This window comes from Trachemys scripta, chromosome 4, assembly GCF_013100865.1.
Source record: "Trachemys scripta elegans isolate TJP31775 chromosome 4, CAS_Tse_1.0, whole genome shotgun sequence".
Classification (NCBI taxonomy): Eukaryota; Metazoa; Chordata; order Testudines; family Emydidae; genus Trachemys; species Trachemys scripta.
In genome coordinates, this window is record NC_048301.1 from 60,387,093 (window position 1) to 60,406,501 (window position 19,409).

At 43.4% G+C, this 19,409-nt stretch overlaps 1 protein-coding gene across 1 annotated transcript; it reads left to right on the forward strand.

Annotated features, from left to right (window-relative positions):
• Nucleotides 1–1,474: 1,474 nt before the first annotated feature.
• On the forward strand, nt 1,475–17,645 carry DLL4 (delta like canonical Notch ligand 4). Its single transcript, XM_034769225.1, has 11 exons — nt 1,475–1,920; nt 2,059–2,322; nt 2,937–2,994; nt 4,092–4,361; nt 5,766–5,826; nt 5,913–6,043; nt 7,274–7,443; nt 11,229–11,448; nt 12,045–12,753; nt 13,563–13,671; nt 15,704–17,645. The coding sequence occupies exons 1-11, from the start codon at nt 1,867–1,869 to the stop codon at nt 15,707–15,709; spliced, it is 2,052 nt and encodes a 683-aa protein (XP_034625116.1). The 5' UTR covers nt 1,475–1,866; the 3' UTR covers nt 15,710–17,645.
• Nucleotides 17,646–19,409: the final 1,764 nt, after the last annotated feature.

The window sequence follows — 19,409 nt, forward strand, 5'->3', positions numbered from 1 at the left end:
CATCTCAGTTTAGATCGCATTTGCACATCTATTTATCGGTTTCCTCCCATCAAAATAAGCGAGGTTCCGGGCTTTTCAGAGAGAGTGGATTTGGGAGTTCGAATTGTATTGAAACACCTTTATATAAAAGTGTATAACGGATTGACAGAACATTTTCCAAATGATTGGACCAACTGGTTGTTATACAGGTGATCTGCAACAGAAAGGGTTATAGCCTTATGAGCTAGGCCGTGGTGTAAAGGTGGCAAGACCTCATTATCATACAGCTGAAGGTTTATCTTCCCCCAACCCCCTCCTTTTAACAAGCTGAAATAAAAAGCCACATGAAAGGCCTTCTCTGTGCTTGGCTTTAATGAGGGACACGCGACCCAACAATAAGCACACATTGCAATCAGGCGGCTTTACTGACACACGCCAGCCTTACAACTAGCAGGGGACAACTCTTATCCCAAAAATAGCCACTAAAAATCTGTTTGACAAACGCTATAGTGATTTGCTAGGTTTGTCCCCAAAATAATCCAAGCCGACCTTACATTTTCCCAGTTCCAGTTTGATTTAACTTTCCCTGAAGGTCTCCTTCACCTGAGTTTATCTTGTCAACATGAATGTGGCCGTGGGCAAACGGATTCCAGGCTTTTGAAGCAAAATGGCTTGCTTGATTTTGTAACCGATTTGCCAGCATTGTGACCTGTTACAGGACCCTCCTTTAAACGGTTAGGCAGAAATTAAAGACAGAACCAAATTGAGCTTGAGAGAGCAAATGAGAATGTGGATGGAGGTTTGTGGTTGTTTGTTTATTTTTTTCTGCTCCCTCTCTTGACTGCCTGGTGAATTTCCTTAATTGTGATTTAAAATAACTAAAAGAGCGAACTCAGATGCCCAGAGGCCTTCGGCACGTGTACCTCAAGATTAACATGTGTGATCCAGGAGGATAGGGAGAGGCAAAATTGCAGGAGTTTAGAGCGGTGACAAAATTTACAGTGTTTCAAGTTCTTATAAGCACGATTTTACTTTTACTTTCTACCTGCTATCACCACAAGTTGGCAAGGCAGGTAACTTCGTCACTAAAGGGCTGTACTACTTTGTGCAATGTTTGTCTTTAGCAATCGTTTGACTCCGGGAGGAAATTGAAGCTGAATGGCGATAGGGTAAAATAAAAAACATATTTTTCATATTTTAGCCTCTATTGTTTGGCTACTTTTGGAAGCTTCTCTCCTTGAAAAGCGTCTGATTTTCGATGGAAGTCTCCCAGTGTGAGTGCTGTAAATATCTCAACAGATGCTTGGCTTGTTAATCATCAGCTCGACTCCTTGGTGGTCAGTGCAGCAGCAGCAGCAGGGTATTAATTCTGGATATGAGGGCTCTCCACAACATTTGGTTCTTTTTCCAGAAAGGAAAGATGAAAAAGGGGGAGGGATCGCCCGTGAGTCTGACTGACAGTTTACATAATGAGCTTGCGAGGACAAGAGGCAACTATATAAACAGCTCGAAGGGAAGCAAGTTTTCCATTTACTGAGCGCTGTTAGCTCCGGTGAAGGAGGAGCGGTTCAACACTAAACACTCCCCCTGTGCGTCTCTCACCAAATCCACTCGGCTTTGGAGTTTATAAAGGCGACTAAAGCAATCAGAGTTTGCTCGTTGGCTGCAGGATTAATTCCCAGAGGGGGATGGTTTAAACACCTGGATTATACCTTCCATTTTCTGCTGGTGCTTGAGGAATAATTGGAAGGACAGGGTGTTCTAGCTGAATTGCTGTGACGACTTTTTGTCTCAAGGAAGAAGCATTTACTTGGACCAATTGAGGAATATCGGAGGAAAATTAAACCCAATTCCCAGTAAAAGTGTGAAGCCTTGAATAACAGGAGGATGGCAGCTTTGCGCATCTTTGGCTTGACGTTTCTGTTAATGATTTTGCAGCAGGTAATCACGCATTGAAAAAAAAGGGGGGGTTCACTGAATGAGTGGTCCTAAATGTAATTGGGTGATGGAAGCCAGTTGTATGGCAAAACCTGGGGTAAGCGCTGATGTGGCTCTTTTGTATGTCTCTTCTTTGTGCAGAGGGTGTCCGGCTCTGGCGTCTTCCAACTGGAGCTGCACGAGTTTGCGAATAGCCAGGGGTCCCTGGCTAGCGGAAAACCGTGTTCGCCCCACTGTAGGACCTTCTTTCGCGTCTGTCTGAAGCATTTTCAGGCAGTGGTCTCTCCGGGTTCCTGTACTTTCGGGAGCATCGTCACACCAGTCCTGGGAGTAAACTCCTTCAGCGTCAAAGAAACAGAGAGATTTGGAAGCCCCATTAAGTTACCCTTCAACTTCACGTGGCCGGTGAGATCCCACCTTAAACATGATTTAAATTTTATGGGGGGGGGGGGATAAAAGGTTAAACAGAGTGCGCTGTTAATCTTTAGTGAAAACAAACTACTTTCGTCCTTAGACTTATTTCCATAACTTCCTTGAAAAGAAGAAAGAGATGGAATATTACATCCAGTCTATAAGCATAGATGTCAGTATTACTTGAAGAGAGATGTACATACATGCAAACTGGGAAAATTTGCATGCAACAAAACGTGTGTGTGCGTGTGTGTGAGAGAGAGAGGGGGGGGGGGGGGGGGGTAGGGAGGGGTTGAGAGAAACCTTCTGACCATCAAAAGAGAAATAAAATGCCCTTGTCAGTGAAAGACACGAGAAACGTTTTCCCAAGAGATGAAAACAGCCCTAAGGAAGCTCCGTTTCATTGACTCGGACAAAGTAATGCTATCTGCAATTAGATTAATTAAAATGTATATCTCCGACCTGGCAGCACTACGGTTTCCTTGTTTCACCCAATTGTTTCAGCTGCAAGGAAGACTCTGTGACAGACCAAAACCTTTTCTGATCAAGATCTCGCTTGTCTTACATTCTGTATCTTCCTCTCACTTATGTTTTGTTTCCATTCGCAGGGAACTTTCTCACTGATCATTGAAGCCTGGCATGCTCCTGCAAATTACCTTCCAGAAGGTGAATATGACACTGCACTTAGCAATCACGAGGGGGCGACCGTTTCCTAAAATTCGATACTTGTCTGTAAACTAATCCGAAATAGTTAACCTGTCAACGTCACTAGAAAAGTTTTAAAGTAAACTAAATTGACCTTATTGAATTCCGATGTTTATACTATAATCTCGGTGCTAGCTTTATCCTACAATCGGGAGCTATTCCCTAAATGATATCCATCAGGTTTGCTTTGATTTTGTCCCCTACCTAATCTCCAACACAATTGCGTTTCCTCCAGTTTATTTTTGGCGTGGGAAAGAAAGGAGCTCTTTGGTGAGAAAACTACAAGGCTGCCAAAAAGTCATGACTGCCTTTTCCTGTATTTTACACCTTTTTCAAATTCCGCCCTTTGGAAAAGGAATAATGGCTTTGGGATGTTTTTCTGACATAGAGGAAAAGGATATTTCAACAGCACAACTGTTCTCACTTTGAAAAGCTTTCTGCAAAGCCTCTTAGGTTCATGGTTAATAATCATTGATACTGGAGACAATAGCTGAAGTGCTGTTCCTGAACTCCACGCTGGTATGCTTTGCATTAGCACATTGTGTGTGCCTTTTTCCCTATCGCATGCAAACAAATGGCAGAATGCACCATGCTTCTTTGAAATTGTCCCTCCAGTTACGTCAGATAAATTATCCCTTTATCTGACGTAAACAATACAGTGATGTTTACGTGTTGCTATGATTAATGCAGTTTCCGGGCCCGACGTTGGTCCTTTTTTCATTTAAATGGAAAAATAGTAATGCTATCAGTGGGACCAGGATCGGTGCCATTACATCGATAAAGTAAAGTGCATTGTTTAGTTTTTAGAAATCTTTAACATTTTGATATTTAGCCGAGGTGGTGCCACTAGTTGCGTTGAGCAGTTGCGAGTGGCACTGGTTGAGGAGATGGCACTGTGGGGTGTAGCATAGAGTCAGGGTACAGCTCTGGGATGGCAATGAGATGCGCTGTGGGGTGGCACCGGTTGGGGGTGCACTGGCTCGGGGATGCAGTGCGGGAGAGTTGGAGGGGGCTGTATCTCGCAGTAGCACTGAACCCGAGCTGTGTGTGTGCCGCAGGTTCTCGGGCCCCGGCCAAGGAGTGGCTGATCAGTCAGGTGTCGATCCGGCGGCCGCTGGCGGTGGGCGAGAACTGGTCCCAGGACGAGCAGAGCAGCTCGCAGACCCAGCTGCGGTTCTCCTACCGGGTGATCTGCAGCGAGCACTACTACGGGGACAGCTGCTCCCGTCTCTGCAAGCGCCGCAACGACACCTTCGGCCACTACGTGTGCGAGCCGGACGGCAGCGTGGCCTGCCTACCGGGCTGGACCGGCGAGTACTGCACCGAGCGTAAGTGACACCGCCCGCCGCTCCGGGCAGGGGGATCCCGACACGCCCCTCCCCTGCACTGCCACAGCGCTCCCTTCCAGGAATCCTATCGGCCCCACCTGAGGGGCGGGGCTGCTGCGCGGGCAGCCGCTGCCGCCTCGCGCCTGTTGCCGGGCTGCCCATAGGTGGTAAAGCTGAAAGCGGCGCGTGCCAGCGCCTGGGGGCGGGGAAGTCCTCGAGTGCTGCTCCGGAGGCTGCAGGGAGCAAAGGGCGCGCGCTAGAGCTAACGCGTGCTGCAGAAACCAACAGGCTGCGAGCTCAGAGCGCGTGGCACTGCCGTGTGCCGGCGCCACAGGGAGTAGTGGCGGGGCGGGGGCGAGCCGCCTTCCCCTAACCCCGGGCTCCCCCCTCCAGCCTCTTCCCAGCCGCGAACCCTCTGGGGCCGGTGATTCACCTCCCAGGGCGGCCATCAGCGCGCCCTCCCCCATGCTGATCCGCGGGGTGATCCTGCGGCTGTTAGCTCCTCTTTCTAGCGGCCAGCCCGCCCCCTCTCGCCCCTAGAGGGGGTATTGACTGGGAAGCGGGGTGATCCTGCCACGCCTCGCTAGCCCCCCATAGCAGAGTCCCCGGAGAGCGTAGTGAAGACAAGTGTAGTTAGCACACGTGCTAGCAGGGCTAGGCGCTAAACAGAGTTTCTCTCATGCGCTGCCTTGTCTTCATTAGGGCTTAGCCCTGCCTTAGCCCTAGCAGTTGATTAGAACAAACCTTTTTTCCTAGCTGTAGCCAAGGCCCAACAAACAGGTCCTGTCTCCAACCCCATTTACACAGTTAAATAGTAGAGCTACACCGATCCCGGCCTCACACTGACCCCTAGGCTCACAGCACTGGAAAGAAAAAGACGTGCCTAATGAGGCCTTGCCTACAGTGGCTTCCTTCCTCCCCCCTCAACACTTTCAGCTTCTTGGTAGTTCTGGTGCAATTCCACAGGTGGCAGCAATGATGAGAGCTAGGGTAGACAGGATAGCAACGTTTTAACCGCTGTGGCATCTATATTGTGAGCTGAAATGACAGCAGCTTGCCTGTGCTCATTCTTTCACCACTGCTACCCCAGAGGAGATGCAATAGTGAGAGGACACGGCCACCTCTTCTTGTTTTTTTCCTCAAGCTTTAAAGAAGCAGGAGGGCATGTTTGTTGTGTAAACAGAAAAACTAAAGGACACCTCTGTTCACAGCAAATGCTGGCTTTCTCTGGTTCACTTCTTTCTGCTCCAAAGATGCCTGTGATCTGAATTTTTAAATGAAATTTTAAAGTGTGTTGTAGGTTTCAATATATTTATTAAAAAGCAATTTTTATTTTTTTTAAGTGTAAACTATATTGCCAGATGTATTTAAATCTTTCTGTTGTGTTTTTTTTTTTTGTTATAGCCATCTGTCTGTCTGGTTGTACTGAGCAAAATGGATATTGCAACAAGCCAGGAGAGTGCATGTGAGTAGATGATGATCTCAACCTGAACTTGACAGCAACTTTAACCTTTTATAGTAATTAACGTTTTAATTATTTTTTTTTTCTAGCTGTCGTCCTGGCTGGCAAGGGCGTTATTGTGATGAGTGCATTCCTCATATAGGCTGCCGCCACGGGACTTGTAAAACACAGTGGCAGTGCATATGTGATGAAGGCTGGGGTGGCCTCTTCTGTGACCAAGGTTAGTTTGTGTATTTCATGGTACTGAGCTAAGAAATGTAAAGGCTTGTCTACACAAACATTTAATTCGCTGCAAGCTGGGGTGTGAATCTACCTCCTCACCCCCACTAGCCTCCTTGCAGACTGCTCTAATCCTTGAAAAAATTAGAGTGCTCTAACCAATTGTTAATGTGCATCAGCAGGGTGCATATGGACAGTTACTCCACAGCAGGTTAGTTAGTGCAGGATAGATTCACCTCCTAGCTTGTCTTGAACTAGTTGTTTGTGTAGACAAGCCCTAACCCAGAGCATCTGGACTAAATCTCTTCCAGTGAAATGTCAATAGGCAACAATTTGTTGAAAGTCTCTCTCATGCTAACTGTCATACTTTATTAATAGTATACATGAAAACATAAATTAACTTTTTTTTAATTTTGGCTTTTTCTTTAAAAACTGGTTGAAATGCTGAATATGCAGTCTTTTTGCTTGTTCAAACAAGAACTGTAAGTTCAGCTATTTATTAGTAGAAATAAAGCAGTTTACTAACTCCAACAGAAGTAAATACCGCCATTTGAGCCTTCCTTATTTCTACACATGAGGAAGTAAACTCGTCATGAGTCTGGAGTGTGTGAGAAAACTCCTAGAGCAAGAGCAAGCAGAGGTTCTGTTTTAAGGGATACCAGACCACTTTACTTGCTCACCCATTGAATCTCTGAACTTTAGCCAACCGAATGTGTCCTCAAGGCCATAGTTATATCGTTGAAACTGAGATCATAAACTACGGTTGTAAAACAATGTAAATAGCTGCGGAGATGGTTGTGATACGGTTAGGTTTCTTAAGTGTGAATAAGGCAAGGCTTATTGTTAAGTTTGTCAAGGCATGTGTTGTCTTTCACAGGATGTACACTTTTCAACTTGATAAGTGCACATCTAAATCCCATTAAGGCTAATGGGTTTATACACACACACAGGGGAGAGTATACTTAAGGCACTTATACAGTTAAAGGTTTGCCAGGTCTTCCACATTTTGGAGCTTAGATATACTGTGATGGGAGAAATAACAGATTTATTGGTGATTTGGAGAGTTAAATAATCTGTATTCATTCTGCTGACAACAAAATGAAAACCCTCTTAGCTGAAACTCTATTTTTTTGCTGTCTAAAATGTTTGTTTTCACGTTTTGTGCTGTCATATTTTGGCAAATGAGTGGGTTCTATTAGGTTGTCAAAATTTCTAACATTTGTCTTTGCAGATCTCAACTACTGCACCCACCACAAACCATGCAAAAATGGAGCCACTTGTCTGAACACTGGCCAAGGCAGTTACACATGTTCATGCAAACCCGGTTTCACTGGTGTTGACTGTGAACATGAAATCAGCGAGTGTGACAGCAACCCCTGTAGGAATGGTGGTAGTTGCACGGTAAGAGCTAATTTTAAATGGGAAGCCAGTCTGTGAAACAAACACAAGTATTCCTTTTAAAAAATGGCTTGGTAACAACACAATGGGAATCTGATAGTTGACAGGTCCATTACTAAAGCTCTCAGATATCATACTGAACCTTTCCTGGAAGTGTCAGGGGAGGAAGTTTACTATAGGAAGAGATGTATTGCCTAGATCAAAACTAGTCAACTGAGCCTTGCTGGGGAGGCCATTATGAAATCCATGCAAGATGCTGGCCTAGTAAGAGAATAAATATCAAAAATAAACTTCCTCAAACCAAAATGCATACAGAAATGCACTAAAACCTTTTGAGCCATCAATAAAGGAGTAAACCTGCATTACACTAGAGGAGTATAATCTATTAAAACTTCTGTACAACAAGCTTATGCATTTTAGAGCGTTCTGCTGTCTAGTGTTTCAATATATTTGCAGAACCATTCAGTCATTAATTTTACCTGTTGAAAAAGAACAATAGATCATGGATATCAAATGTGCTCTGTATATTCTGCCTGAAGCCAGTGCATTAAGCCCCGCTGTTCACCCCCAAGGGCTCACAAGGATCACACTCAGAAATAGCAGAGGGTTTCATTACGGTTTACAGGTGGGTCTCTTCATAGAGTAGCTAAATTGGTCCTCACCAGAAATGGGCTGCCATGCAGAGGATGAATGGGCAGCTTGCAACTGTGTTATCAGATACCCCACACAGTGCAGGCCTAAGAGGGCCTTGGGGATCTTATTAAATAAACAGTGGTAAAGGTAGTAGTGTCTTTGTTTAGCTGGCCATTTGGATCCCCACAGTTGCACCTGTTCTGCTTGACTAATTCAGTGATTACCCCTACTCTGAATGTGGCTGTCTAGCAGGGTGGATAAAAATCAATGATTTAAAAAAAAAAATTGTAAAAATTGGATTTTTTTATTTAAATCAGATTTTTGTTTTTATGAAATGCTTTTTGAGGAAAAAACTAAGACACATTATAGCTCAAAGATATCTCATCATGGAATAGGGATTATAAATTCTAATTCTATAGTATGAGATAATATATTCATGTAATGTTTAAGAAACATTTTGTAAATGAGTTCCAATAGTTCATGGATTAGGGACCCAATCTTATGGGGTTCCAGGGGCTTCTGTATAAATTATTTAGATTAATCTTTCTATCTACCCAATGGGACTTGGTGCTCAGTCTAGAACAGGGGCGGGCAAACTTTTTGGCCTGAAGGCCGCATCCGGTTTCAGAAATTGTATGGAGGGCCCATTAGGGGAGGTTGTGCCTCCCCAAACAGCCAGGCGTGGCCCGGCCCCCGCCCCTTATCTGACCCCTCCCCCCCGCTTCTCGTCACCTGATGCCCCCCTACCTCATCCACCCCCGCTGCTGTCTGTCCCCTGATCGCCCCCGGACCTCCGCCCCTAACTGCCCCGTGTTGCCCCATCCAACCCTCCCCCCCGGGACCCCTCCGCCATCCAACCACCCCTTCGTCCTGTCCCCGACCGCCCCCGGAACTCCTGCCCCTGACTGCCTCCCCCATCCAACCAACCCTTCTCCCTGACCACCCTTCGGAACCCCCGCCCCGCATTCAACCCTCCTGATCCCCATCCCTATCCACACCCCCACCCCCAGACTACCCCCCTGCCCTCTATCCAACCCCCCTCCACCATTCCCTGCCCCCTTACTGCTCTGCCTGGAGCACTGGTGGCTGGCAGTGTTGGCTGCACCACGCAGCACAGAGCACCGAGTCAGGCAGGGCTGCAGCTGCGCTACCCCAGGAGCTTGTAGCCCTGCTGCCCAGAGCATTGTGCTTGCGGCACAGTGAGCTGAGGCTGCGGGGGAAGGGGAACAACGTGGGAGGGGCTGGGGGATAGCCTCCCTGGCCAGGAGCTCCGGGCCCGGGCACAACGGTCCCGTGGGCCGGATGTGGCCCGCGAGCCATAGTTTGCCCACCGCTGGTCTAGAAGATACCATCAGAGATGCTTAGTTTTTCAGTTCTCAAACTGTGGATTTGTGTCTCCAGAGATAACATGCTTGTTAACAGCAAAAATGTTTTTGAAACAAATAAATAAATAATATTGAGGTGAGAAATAACAGACCTCAACAAATTTGTCCCTCTGAAAATTTGTGTACACAGTCAATCCCTTACCTCTCCCTAAAAGTGCAAAGTTTCAAAAAGTTCAATGAATAGAAGATTGTTGGGGGCGGAATAGATCTGGACAAGGAGAACAAGTCTGGAGATAAATGTGAGACGGGAGGGACAGGCAGTAGAAACAAAAGTGAAATTGTTTGAGCAGCATATGCCAGAAGTCTTGAGGTCTTTCTCATTGATTTGAGATCTACCATACCATTCTCTCATTAGAAGGGAAAACCTATAATGGCAGCAGGCCGTAAAAGAGACCCAGTTTGGGAATAAGAACCACTCAAGAAATATATGCTTGCTGATGACGTTTTAAAGAAAGTCACACCAGTGAACTGGTGGAAGTCACTCAGGACTGCCCCGGGGGGGCAAGTGGGCCAATTTTCCCGGGGCCCCACAGGGGCCCCGCGAGCCCTGGCCCAGCGGTGGTCCGGGTCTTTGGCGTCATTTTGGCAGTGGAGGGTCCTTCAGTGCTGCTGAAGACGCGGAGTGACTGAAGGGGGCCCCCCCCCCTGCCGCCGAAGACCCGGACCGCCGCCGGGTGAGTACAAGCGCCGCAGCTCCCCTGCTTTGCCCCAGGCCCCCTGAATCCTCTGGGCGGGCCTGACGTCACTTAATCATTTGGATTCAAAGACTGTTGAAGTGATAATCTCACTTTTAACAGTAGTAGCTTCTTCTGCTGGTGTAGAAAGAATACATTCATTCCAAATTGAGAAATCGTTTGGGATCTGAAAAAGCAGGAAAGCTTGTTTTTCTTTTCCAGATTATGAACAAACAGGAAAATGAAGGTGAAGACAACTGAGTTAGCTGCAGAAGTCAATATTTTAAGTTTCTCATGTTGACCTGGCTGACATAGTCAATTTAATTTTTTTTAAATTCATTTAACTATTTTAGTTAAAAACAATTTTAATAAAAACAAACCTTTTTAAAAAACTTGAATGTTTAACTAAATTCAAAAATTCATATGCTTGTTTTATTAAAATATTGTATGTTTGCTGTTGAAAAAAATCCAGAATACATAAAGTTGTTGTTTAGTTAAATAAAACAATTTAAATGTCTGTCAGGTGAGGTTCTCCTCTTAATACAGCATGGCAAGAAAATCCTCTAAATATTAATGATTAACCTATTGAATTGGAGATAGTTCATCTCCCAATGACTTCATAAATATCTGCTTCAATTACCTTTGGTAAATGAAATAACCAAACAATCATTCATTTTTTGATATAGCTGTAAAATTAACCTGAAAAGTTTTCAAAATAAATCACTTTAAAAATGTATAGTGTGTACCTTCTAAAAATGAAACCTACATCTATCTCTGAGTTGTGAAGAATATGTATTAAGGTTATAACAGCCAACAAGAATGCACTTTTATGTAGAAATCCATGATTAAATAGAGTCTTCCTGACTAGTGATTTAACAAATCCACTCTGCTGTCTAGTGACTTAATCCCTCTGAGTCCCGTCTGCATTTTTTTCCTCTAAATACTTCACTGGCTGCAGAGAACAATACATTCCCATCAGGTAGATGAGGCGGGATGGAAGAAAGTTTGCTGTTGATCAATAGAGGATACGTGAGAGTAACTGCCTTCGAATGGAGTCAAATAGCAAAAGTCCAATGTTAAGTTTTTAATTTTGCAGGATATGGAGAATGGCTACCATTGCCTATGCCCCCCTGGATACTATGGTGCTCACTGTGAGCATAGTGCCTTGACTTGTGTTGACTCACCTTGTTTTAATGGTGGCACATGCTTGGAAAAGGACCAAGGGGCCAGCTACACTTGCCGTTGCCCTCTCGGCTTTACAGGATCTAACTGTGAAAAGAAAGTGGATAGATGCACAAGCAACCCTTGTGCAAATGGTAAGTCTTCCCATCAGGAGATCCTATGTATCTCTTGATCCTTCACACTTTCAGTGCTAAAGTGATGGAAATCTTTAATTTGATCTCTGGCCCATCCTCTGTGTTATCAGCCTACCTCTCTGATTATATATTCACTTCCTATCCTGGCCTCTCAGAAGGAACCAACATTGTTATGTTGTACGTAAATTACCAGTGCATTAGAGATTGCAGGAGATTTATCAAGGGAAGGAGGAAAGGGGAGAAGTGTGCAGACTAAATGAAACTACCTATATATTAAAGGGACAAGGTGGGTGAGGCAATATCTTGTATTGGACTAACTTCTTTTGGTGAGAGAGATTTTGTCACCCACCTTATCTCTCTATTATCCTGGGACCAACATGTATGCAATGTTTTGTATCCATTATATTAAAAGGACCTGATTATAAATCACAATAGCTTGATTAGGCAACTTGTAGAGCTTTCAAAATATGCATGTTGTGTTTATATAAAACTATTTCCCGCCTGTTGCAGTAATATGAATTGCTTACCGAGGAAGTGACTTAGTGTTCAGGATGATGTCCATTGCTGACTAAACTTTTTATTGTATTTTTTTCCAGGTGGTCATTGCTTTGATTTGGGTCAACTCCGTGTGTGTCGCTGCCGTGCTGGTTTCTCTGGTCAGAAATGTGAGATAAACATCAACGAGTGTGCCAGGAATCCATGTTCTAATGGGGGCTCTTGTCATGACCTGATCAATGACTATACCTGCACCTGCTTGCCAGGCTACACAGGCAGGAACTGTGACATTAAAACCAGAGATGAATGTGCTTCTGGGCCATGCCAGAATGGGGCCACGTGCTATGATGGACTTTATAATGCTAACTTTCTTTGTAACTGTCCTTATGGCTTCATGGGCAGCCGTTGTGAGTTCCCGGTTTATACAGTGCCCGTTCCATATCCTCCTAAACCTGTTCCCTGGATAGCTATATCCATGGGTGTGGGACTGGTGGCTTTGCTTGTATTATTCTGCATGATAGCTATGGTCATCAGACAGATGCGGAGGCACCCAGAGCAGGACTTGGAGACAATGAACAATCTGTCTGATTTCCAGAAGGACAACCTTATTCCAGCTTCCCAGCTCAAAAACACCAATAAAAATAAAGACCTAGAGGTGGACTGTGGGCTGGAAAAATCAAACTACAAACCTAAGAACCATATATTGGACTATAACCTGGTAAAGGATCTGCCAAGCAGAGGGACACAGGAAGATAAATATTATAAAAGTGAAAAGTGTTTAGGAGAGAAGCCTCCCCTCCGATTATACAGGTAAGCGTGCAGTTTTTCCCGGTAATTGTTAAGCCACATCTGTCCAAGGTGCATATGAGAGAAAAGGCAGTTTTTCATTCAGGGAGCAGAAGTGTGGGGGGGAAATAGATGATAGGTGGGGAATCTTCAGATTGGAGCATGATTTTTACTGTCCCTGTCAATTAAACTCTATTTCTGCCCAGGATGCAGCCAGTCTGGGTAATGGATGGGATTGGCAATCAGTCCATTCGTGAAAATAAGTAGTCTTTCCTTCCCAACTAGATGATGGAGAGACAAGAATGGATCTATATTGAGATTAAAAATAATTATTTCAGATCTTAATAAAGCAAAGATTAGGACAGCCTTCCCAAGAACATCCTGTTTTGTGGGGATGGGGGATTGGAATAAGAACCATATTCCAGCCAAAGAGAGAAAAAGATGGGTTTCCATTGGTTCAGCCTTTTGACATAGGTACAAATCTCTCACTTGGATTTCACATGTGATTTAAATGCTGCATTGTAATGCTGACATTGCAGGAATGAAAAGGGACAGGAGATGGAGCTGAGTAGTAAATTATTAGACAGGGCACGGTGGAAGTGTAGCAGGACAGTACTGAATCCTCTTTTCAATTGTAACCTCCTGCTCATTGTAGAGAACACCTGAAACAAAGATTGTTACTTGATTCAGGGTATTACCTCATCTTTTTACCCATCTTCCCCTTCCCATTCATCCTCTACCTTCTCATATGGATATTTCTAGAAGACCTTTATAAGGGATTTTATTATCTTCAGAGTCCTTAGATTTTTACTTTGTCTCTGTGTCTCCCTTAGTGAAAAGCCAGAATGTAGGATATCAGCAATATGCTCTCCAAGGGATTCTATGTACCAGTCTGTCTTCGTGATAACAGAGGAGCGTAACGAGTGTGTCATAGCCACAGAGGTAAGTGCACAGTTCCCCAAGACTCTACCTAGGCAGTCATTGATTCAGAGTGACAGGGCAAGTCATCTTTCAGAACTGAAGTCTGAGAGGGTGGCAGTTGTATTGCCGGGATTTCAAGCACCCTCTGCTTTTCATCTATACCATGATCAAAGGCTATGATTGGCGGACCATCAGTGGTACATAGAACTCTTTCTGGTAGCCCACAGCAGCACCAGAACAAACAGAAAATCCAGAGGGGAGATATAGGAAGTAGTCTAACTTATTTCTTTCAGAGGTGCTAAGCTCAGAAGTGAAGTCAATGGGAGCTGAGGGTGCCCAGCACTACTGAAAATCAGATCATAAAAGTTTAATGAGTGGAGGTAGTGGGGCAGTGGTAAATAAGATTACTTTCTTTTATACATGGTCCACAAAATGAAAAAGTGATAGATCCTAGACCATAGACACAAAGCTCGGAGAGTCTCTTCCCCCCCGCCACCCAACAGCAAGAGGACATAAGAGAATAATCCAGGGGTGGCATCTGTTCTATGGGAACACAGATATAGCTATGGAGTTCCATCAATAGATGTAAGATAGCTGAATAAGCACCAGTAAGAGTACTGTGAGGCCTGGTCTACACTACCGCTTAAGTCAATGTAAGTCACATCACTCAGGGGTGTGAAAAAAGCACCCCCCTGAGCGACGTAGCTTACATCGATTTAATGCACTGTCTACACCACACTATGTTGACGGGAAGACACTCCGACCAATTTACTTACCTTCTGCCTCTTGAGGAGGTGGAGTACAGCCATCAACTTATTGCACCTTCACAAGACCTGCTAAATCGATGCTACTGCATCAATCGCAGCAGTGCCGATTGTGTGTGCCAGTGCAGTCAAGTCAGGGAAGGGCACTTAAATCCCTTGCCACATGGGATCCTGTTACTTGTGTAAATTTTGATGTGTTATCTGAGAGGCCAGGGGACAATACAGAAACCGATCAGCGTGGGGTAGTGTTGAGAATTTAAACAAAAGCTGTTAAGGAACTGAATATTTACTGAGGGACTAACAACCATTTGGAAAAAGGCCCAATGAGAAGTTAAGGGCAATTTAATGCCAACTGGTGGCTTTCTTATCTGAAGAAAAACACCTCTACCCCGATTATAACGCGGTAAAGCAGTGCTCCAAGGGGGTGGATCAAAGCAAGTTCGATATAACGCGGTTTCACCTATAACGTGGTAAGATTTTTTTGGCTCCCGAGGACAGCGTTATATCAGGGTAGAGGTGTACCTTGAACTGAGTTTTCTCTATTTCTACTTTTCTGCCTATGTGCCCAGTTTGGTACTGTAGTTTCAGAGGGCCCAGGGGAGGAGAAATCTGCTGTGGCATTAACACTCAGTACAACAGAATTCTAGCTCCTCTAAGATTCCTACTTAAAAGGCAAGCTGAAAAATAGTGGGAATACAAATCAGATAAAATAGAAAGCTTATGGCTAATGGAAAGAATTTTCAAAGGCACATATGTCAGTTAGATGCCTAATTCCTCCTAACAATCAGTGGGAGTTAGGCCCTACTTGCTATATGTGCCTTTGAAAATCTCCCCTAATGTTTTCAAACCTGGCTGCCTAAAGTTAAACTCCTAAATCCATATTTGGCATTTAAATAAAAGTGATCTGGTTTTCAAGAGTGCTGCCTGATGATTTTTAGCACTTTTGAAAGTCTGGTAAATTTGGGTTAGGAAGCCTGAACTTAGGCACCTGGATTTGAAAATTTTGACCTAAATTAACTTGCATTCAAACCAGATAATTCACCTGTAGAAAGTGAGACTACTTGAAATAGGGCAGAGCTGTTAGCTACTGATTCTCTGACCTGTGGGAGTCAGTGAGATAGCCTCATCCCCTGGGTAATGATTATTAAGCTGCAGAAACCTCTGGCTTAAATTAGTTTGATTTGGATGTACTTGGTTTATTGATTTGCTTGTTTTGTTTTAAATCTACAATATTCTACACATGGTACCTTCTTCTCAATCCTTTTTAAAATTATTTTATTTCCTGACAGGTATAAAACTGAAGGGTCAGTTTGTATGCACCTCAGATTTGGTGATGCCAGGAGATGGACGTTTCTGTTGCATTGTTTACAATTCAGAACTGGATTGGATTTTTTTTAATTATATGCAACTTGCTGCTCTCAGGAGGAGGCTGGAACTGGGTGAACTGGACAGACTGTGAATTTACCGAAAGATGCAATACACCTTTTTGTTTTTAGTGCCCTTGTTTGACATTTGATACAAGGAATTTAATTGGCTATAGAAAAGAGAGGGGCAGAGGAGAGAAGAATGAAAAAACTGTTGTTTGACTAGCTTTTTACATGATATTGAGGCCAGTTCCTCATGGACAGACCTGTGACTTTCCAAACTCTAACGCTGAGAGATTCCAGTTGGAGCAGAAGGCACTTGACTATCACTTATATGTGCAGATGTTGCCGTGGGAAACACGCATGAAGAAAAAGATACATTGCTATGCAGATATTGGATACAGAATAAATAAGATCTCAATTTTTTTCTTAGGTTTAAAAGTGCCTAAAGTGTGTCAGAATCTAGGGAGCTCAAACAGAGACTTGACTGCCTTCTTTTGCAGTACCTGACCAGTATTGGGCAGGGGTGGTTGACACTTCCTGCTGCTCATTTATTTACATCATCTTGGCTCCAGCTGCATTTATTTCAGGCAATTTAACGGGTATGGGGAAGAGGGATACTGAATTTATGTTTCTCTCATTTGATGTTGCTTTGGAGAACTTTGGACTTGAGCGGTAATTTGGGACACAGTTCCATCCCTGAAATGATAGCGGACTCTTCCAAATTTAAACTGCTGAGAAGGGGGTTGTGTAATGAATGTTTGTTGCCTCTTTCCCCTCGGTATGAGGAGAGACATAATACCAGCCCTAACTGAAAGCCTTACAAATGCGTTTAAACTCAATCAGCTACTGGAACCTACACATGCTGAGCTATCTCAGCTCCTTTTATGCCCTTTGCACTACCAATGATTGTGAATAGAAGTGAAGTTTTTCTTCTGACAGCCTTTTTTTTTTTTTTTTTGGCAAGGACTTGGGAGTTTGTGTTTTGATTCTGAATCAGGTGCCACCTTCAACTGCAAATAGTCTCAAAGTCCTAGCTGTTACTTTTCAAAGGAGGGGGAGGGGTTTATTTCCCTATCCTTTACTTCCCTATTGTAGAAACCACCTCTCCTCCCCTACACATACAGTCCTTTCACCCCTGTTCCAAATGCGCAACAGAGAAGCAGCATCTGAGAGGCCCTCTTTAAGGACAGACTCAGAATATAATTTGAAGGCTCTAGGCTTGTCCTCTTTGTTTCTCTCCCGCCCACAGCAACAGGGAAATGGGGAAGCTACTCCTTGAATGCAGAGGTGCAGTTCTGAACTGGTAGGTTCAGTGCACATAGACTATCTTATATATACATTTACAGCAATAATATTTGACAGCCAAGTGGAAAGTGCTGTGACATACTGTAGTGATAAGAAAACTGCGAGGTGGGGCGGAATGGGGAGGGAGGAAACAAGATCTCATACAAGGAAACCTGGGACTATGCTATCTACTACTGTTCCTGACCTTGTAAATCCTAGTATTGGACTAGACCATCTGCTGCCTTGAACTGTGCAGGCAAGGTCCCGTCCTAATGTCCACTACTGACCTTCTGCTCTGACCACAGAGATCATTTTGAAGATGACCTTCAGAAATCAATAATATGGATTTTAGTTTGTCTGTTTGTAGTTTATTTTGAAGTCTCGTATTTCAGTAATTTAAAAAATCAGAAGCACTGAACTTTCTACGTTTTATAACATTATTTTGTATATAATGTATATTTATAATCAAACCAGAAGTGTAAATATGTTTATTACTTCTCATGTAATGTTTTTAATGTGATAAAGTTTGAATTTTATTTTTTTTTTCAAACAATGAAAATACCTTCCTGCTACTATGAAGTTTATGTGGTTTGTCTTTTTACCCTCAGATTTCATGATCCTATGATATACAGCAGGGGTAGGCAACCTAGGGCATGCATGCTGAAGGCAGCATGCGAGCTGATTTTCAGTGGCACTCACACTGCCTGGGTCCTGGACGCTGGTCCGGGGGGCTCTGCATTTTAATTTAATTTTAAATGGAGCTTCTTAAACATTTTAAAAATCTTATTTACTTTACATACAACAATAGTTTAGTTATATGTTCTAGACATAGAAAAATACCTTCTAAAAATGTTAAAATGTATTACTGGCACACGAAACCTTAAATTAGAGTGAATAAATGAAGACTCGGCACACCACTTCTGAAAGGTTGCCGACCCCTGATATGCAGGGTAACTTCTTGTCCCAGAAACAAGTTTGACTGTCAGCTCTCCATATCCACCCCAAATTTACATCGTATGCAGACTTGCTGTTATCCCACTTTGACTATTTAACTGACATCAGAGAGGTTGTAGTATGGAACTGAGCTGACAGAAAAGTTGCTTTTACTCTAAATTTTTACATCCCTATACAAACTTCTTACAGATTTTATGTGCTTATAAAGTGGCAGAATTAACTCCTTGGTAAGGTTTGCAGTGCACTTACAGGGTAAGAATTAATCACGGTAGGTCAGTAACACATTTCTTTCAGAAACTCCTTGAGTAAGGACCAAATCTTTACATGTAGGCAACTGTAGCATACAAGTTTGGCAGTAGTGCATCTACTACATGCATAAACAAATTGTAACAGCAGGAACAGGAAAAAGTTGCTCCTCTCTTCATTACAAGTGCCAAAAAGCATGTTAAATTTTATTCCAAATGACTGTTTAAAATATATACGTATGTAGTTTAAAAACAATGTCCATTATCACAAAATTTTTACTATTATTAAACCATTGCAAGTAACTCTTGATAAAACAAATACAGAAAGACCCTTAATATATAGCAATGCTATTATTGAGTGGTTTGATTTATGTCTCTTACTAAGCAAGGAACTGAAGAGCAGAAGTAGCTTTTAAATCCTACTCAATTTCCTTGGCTACCACTTAAAAACATTCAAGATGGAAAACAAAAATAAAAAGCTCTCTCCTATCCCCAAACAAACATTCACCTTGTAGAGCAAATTATGAAAAACAAGCCATTGACAAAAAGCTGAGCAGATGCTCTCGGCTTGCAGCCCTTCCTTGGCAATGTGAAATAAACCCAACAGATGCCTCTCTTAATTGAACACACGGATTACATACACACATGCACTCTGTCCTGCTTAAAACAAAACACACACAAAATCGAACAGGAAAATAGCCAGAGAGCTCTTCCTACAGCACTAGGCAAGCAGCAATGCAAAGACCAACGAGACCTAGTTTTGCCTGCTCAAAATGAAACAGGAAATAATAGCTGTAGGCTGGAGGGAGCTGAATCCATTAAAACCCATGGAACAGATTATGTAGCTCCAAGTGGTAAAATAGGTACAGCACATGCTTTTGTGCATACCCACAAAGGAAAGATGAAAAAGACATGCATCAGATTACAAGGAAAATTGTATGTACATGTTGGAGATACTACCACACAACTCCCAGAGTTGCTCACAGATCCTACATAGGTAAGACAGGTGTGGTGCATGCATCCACAATGGACAAGAAGGAAAAAAATACATGTGAATCCATGCACATGTACACATCCCAGAGACATTACCAAATAAATTGAAAAGGTGTGGACTGAATACACAATATGACCAGGATTTAACCTGA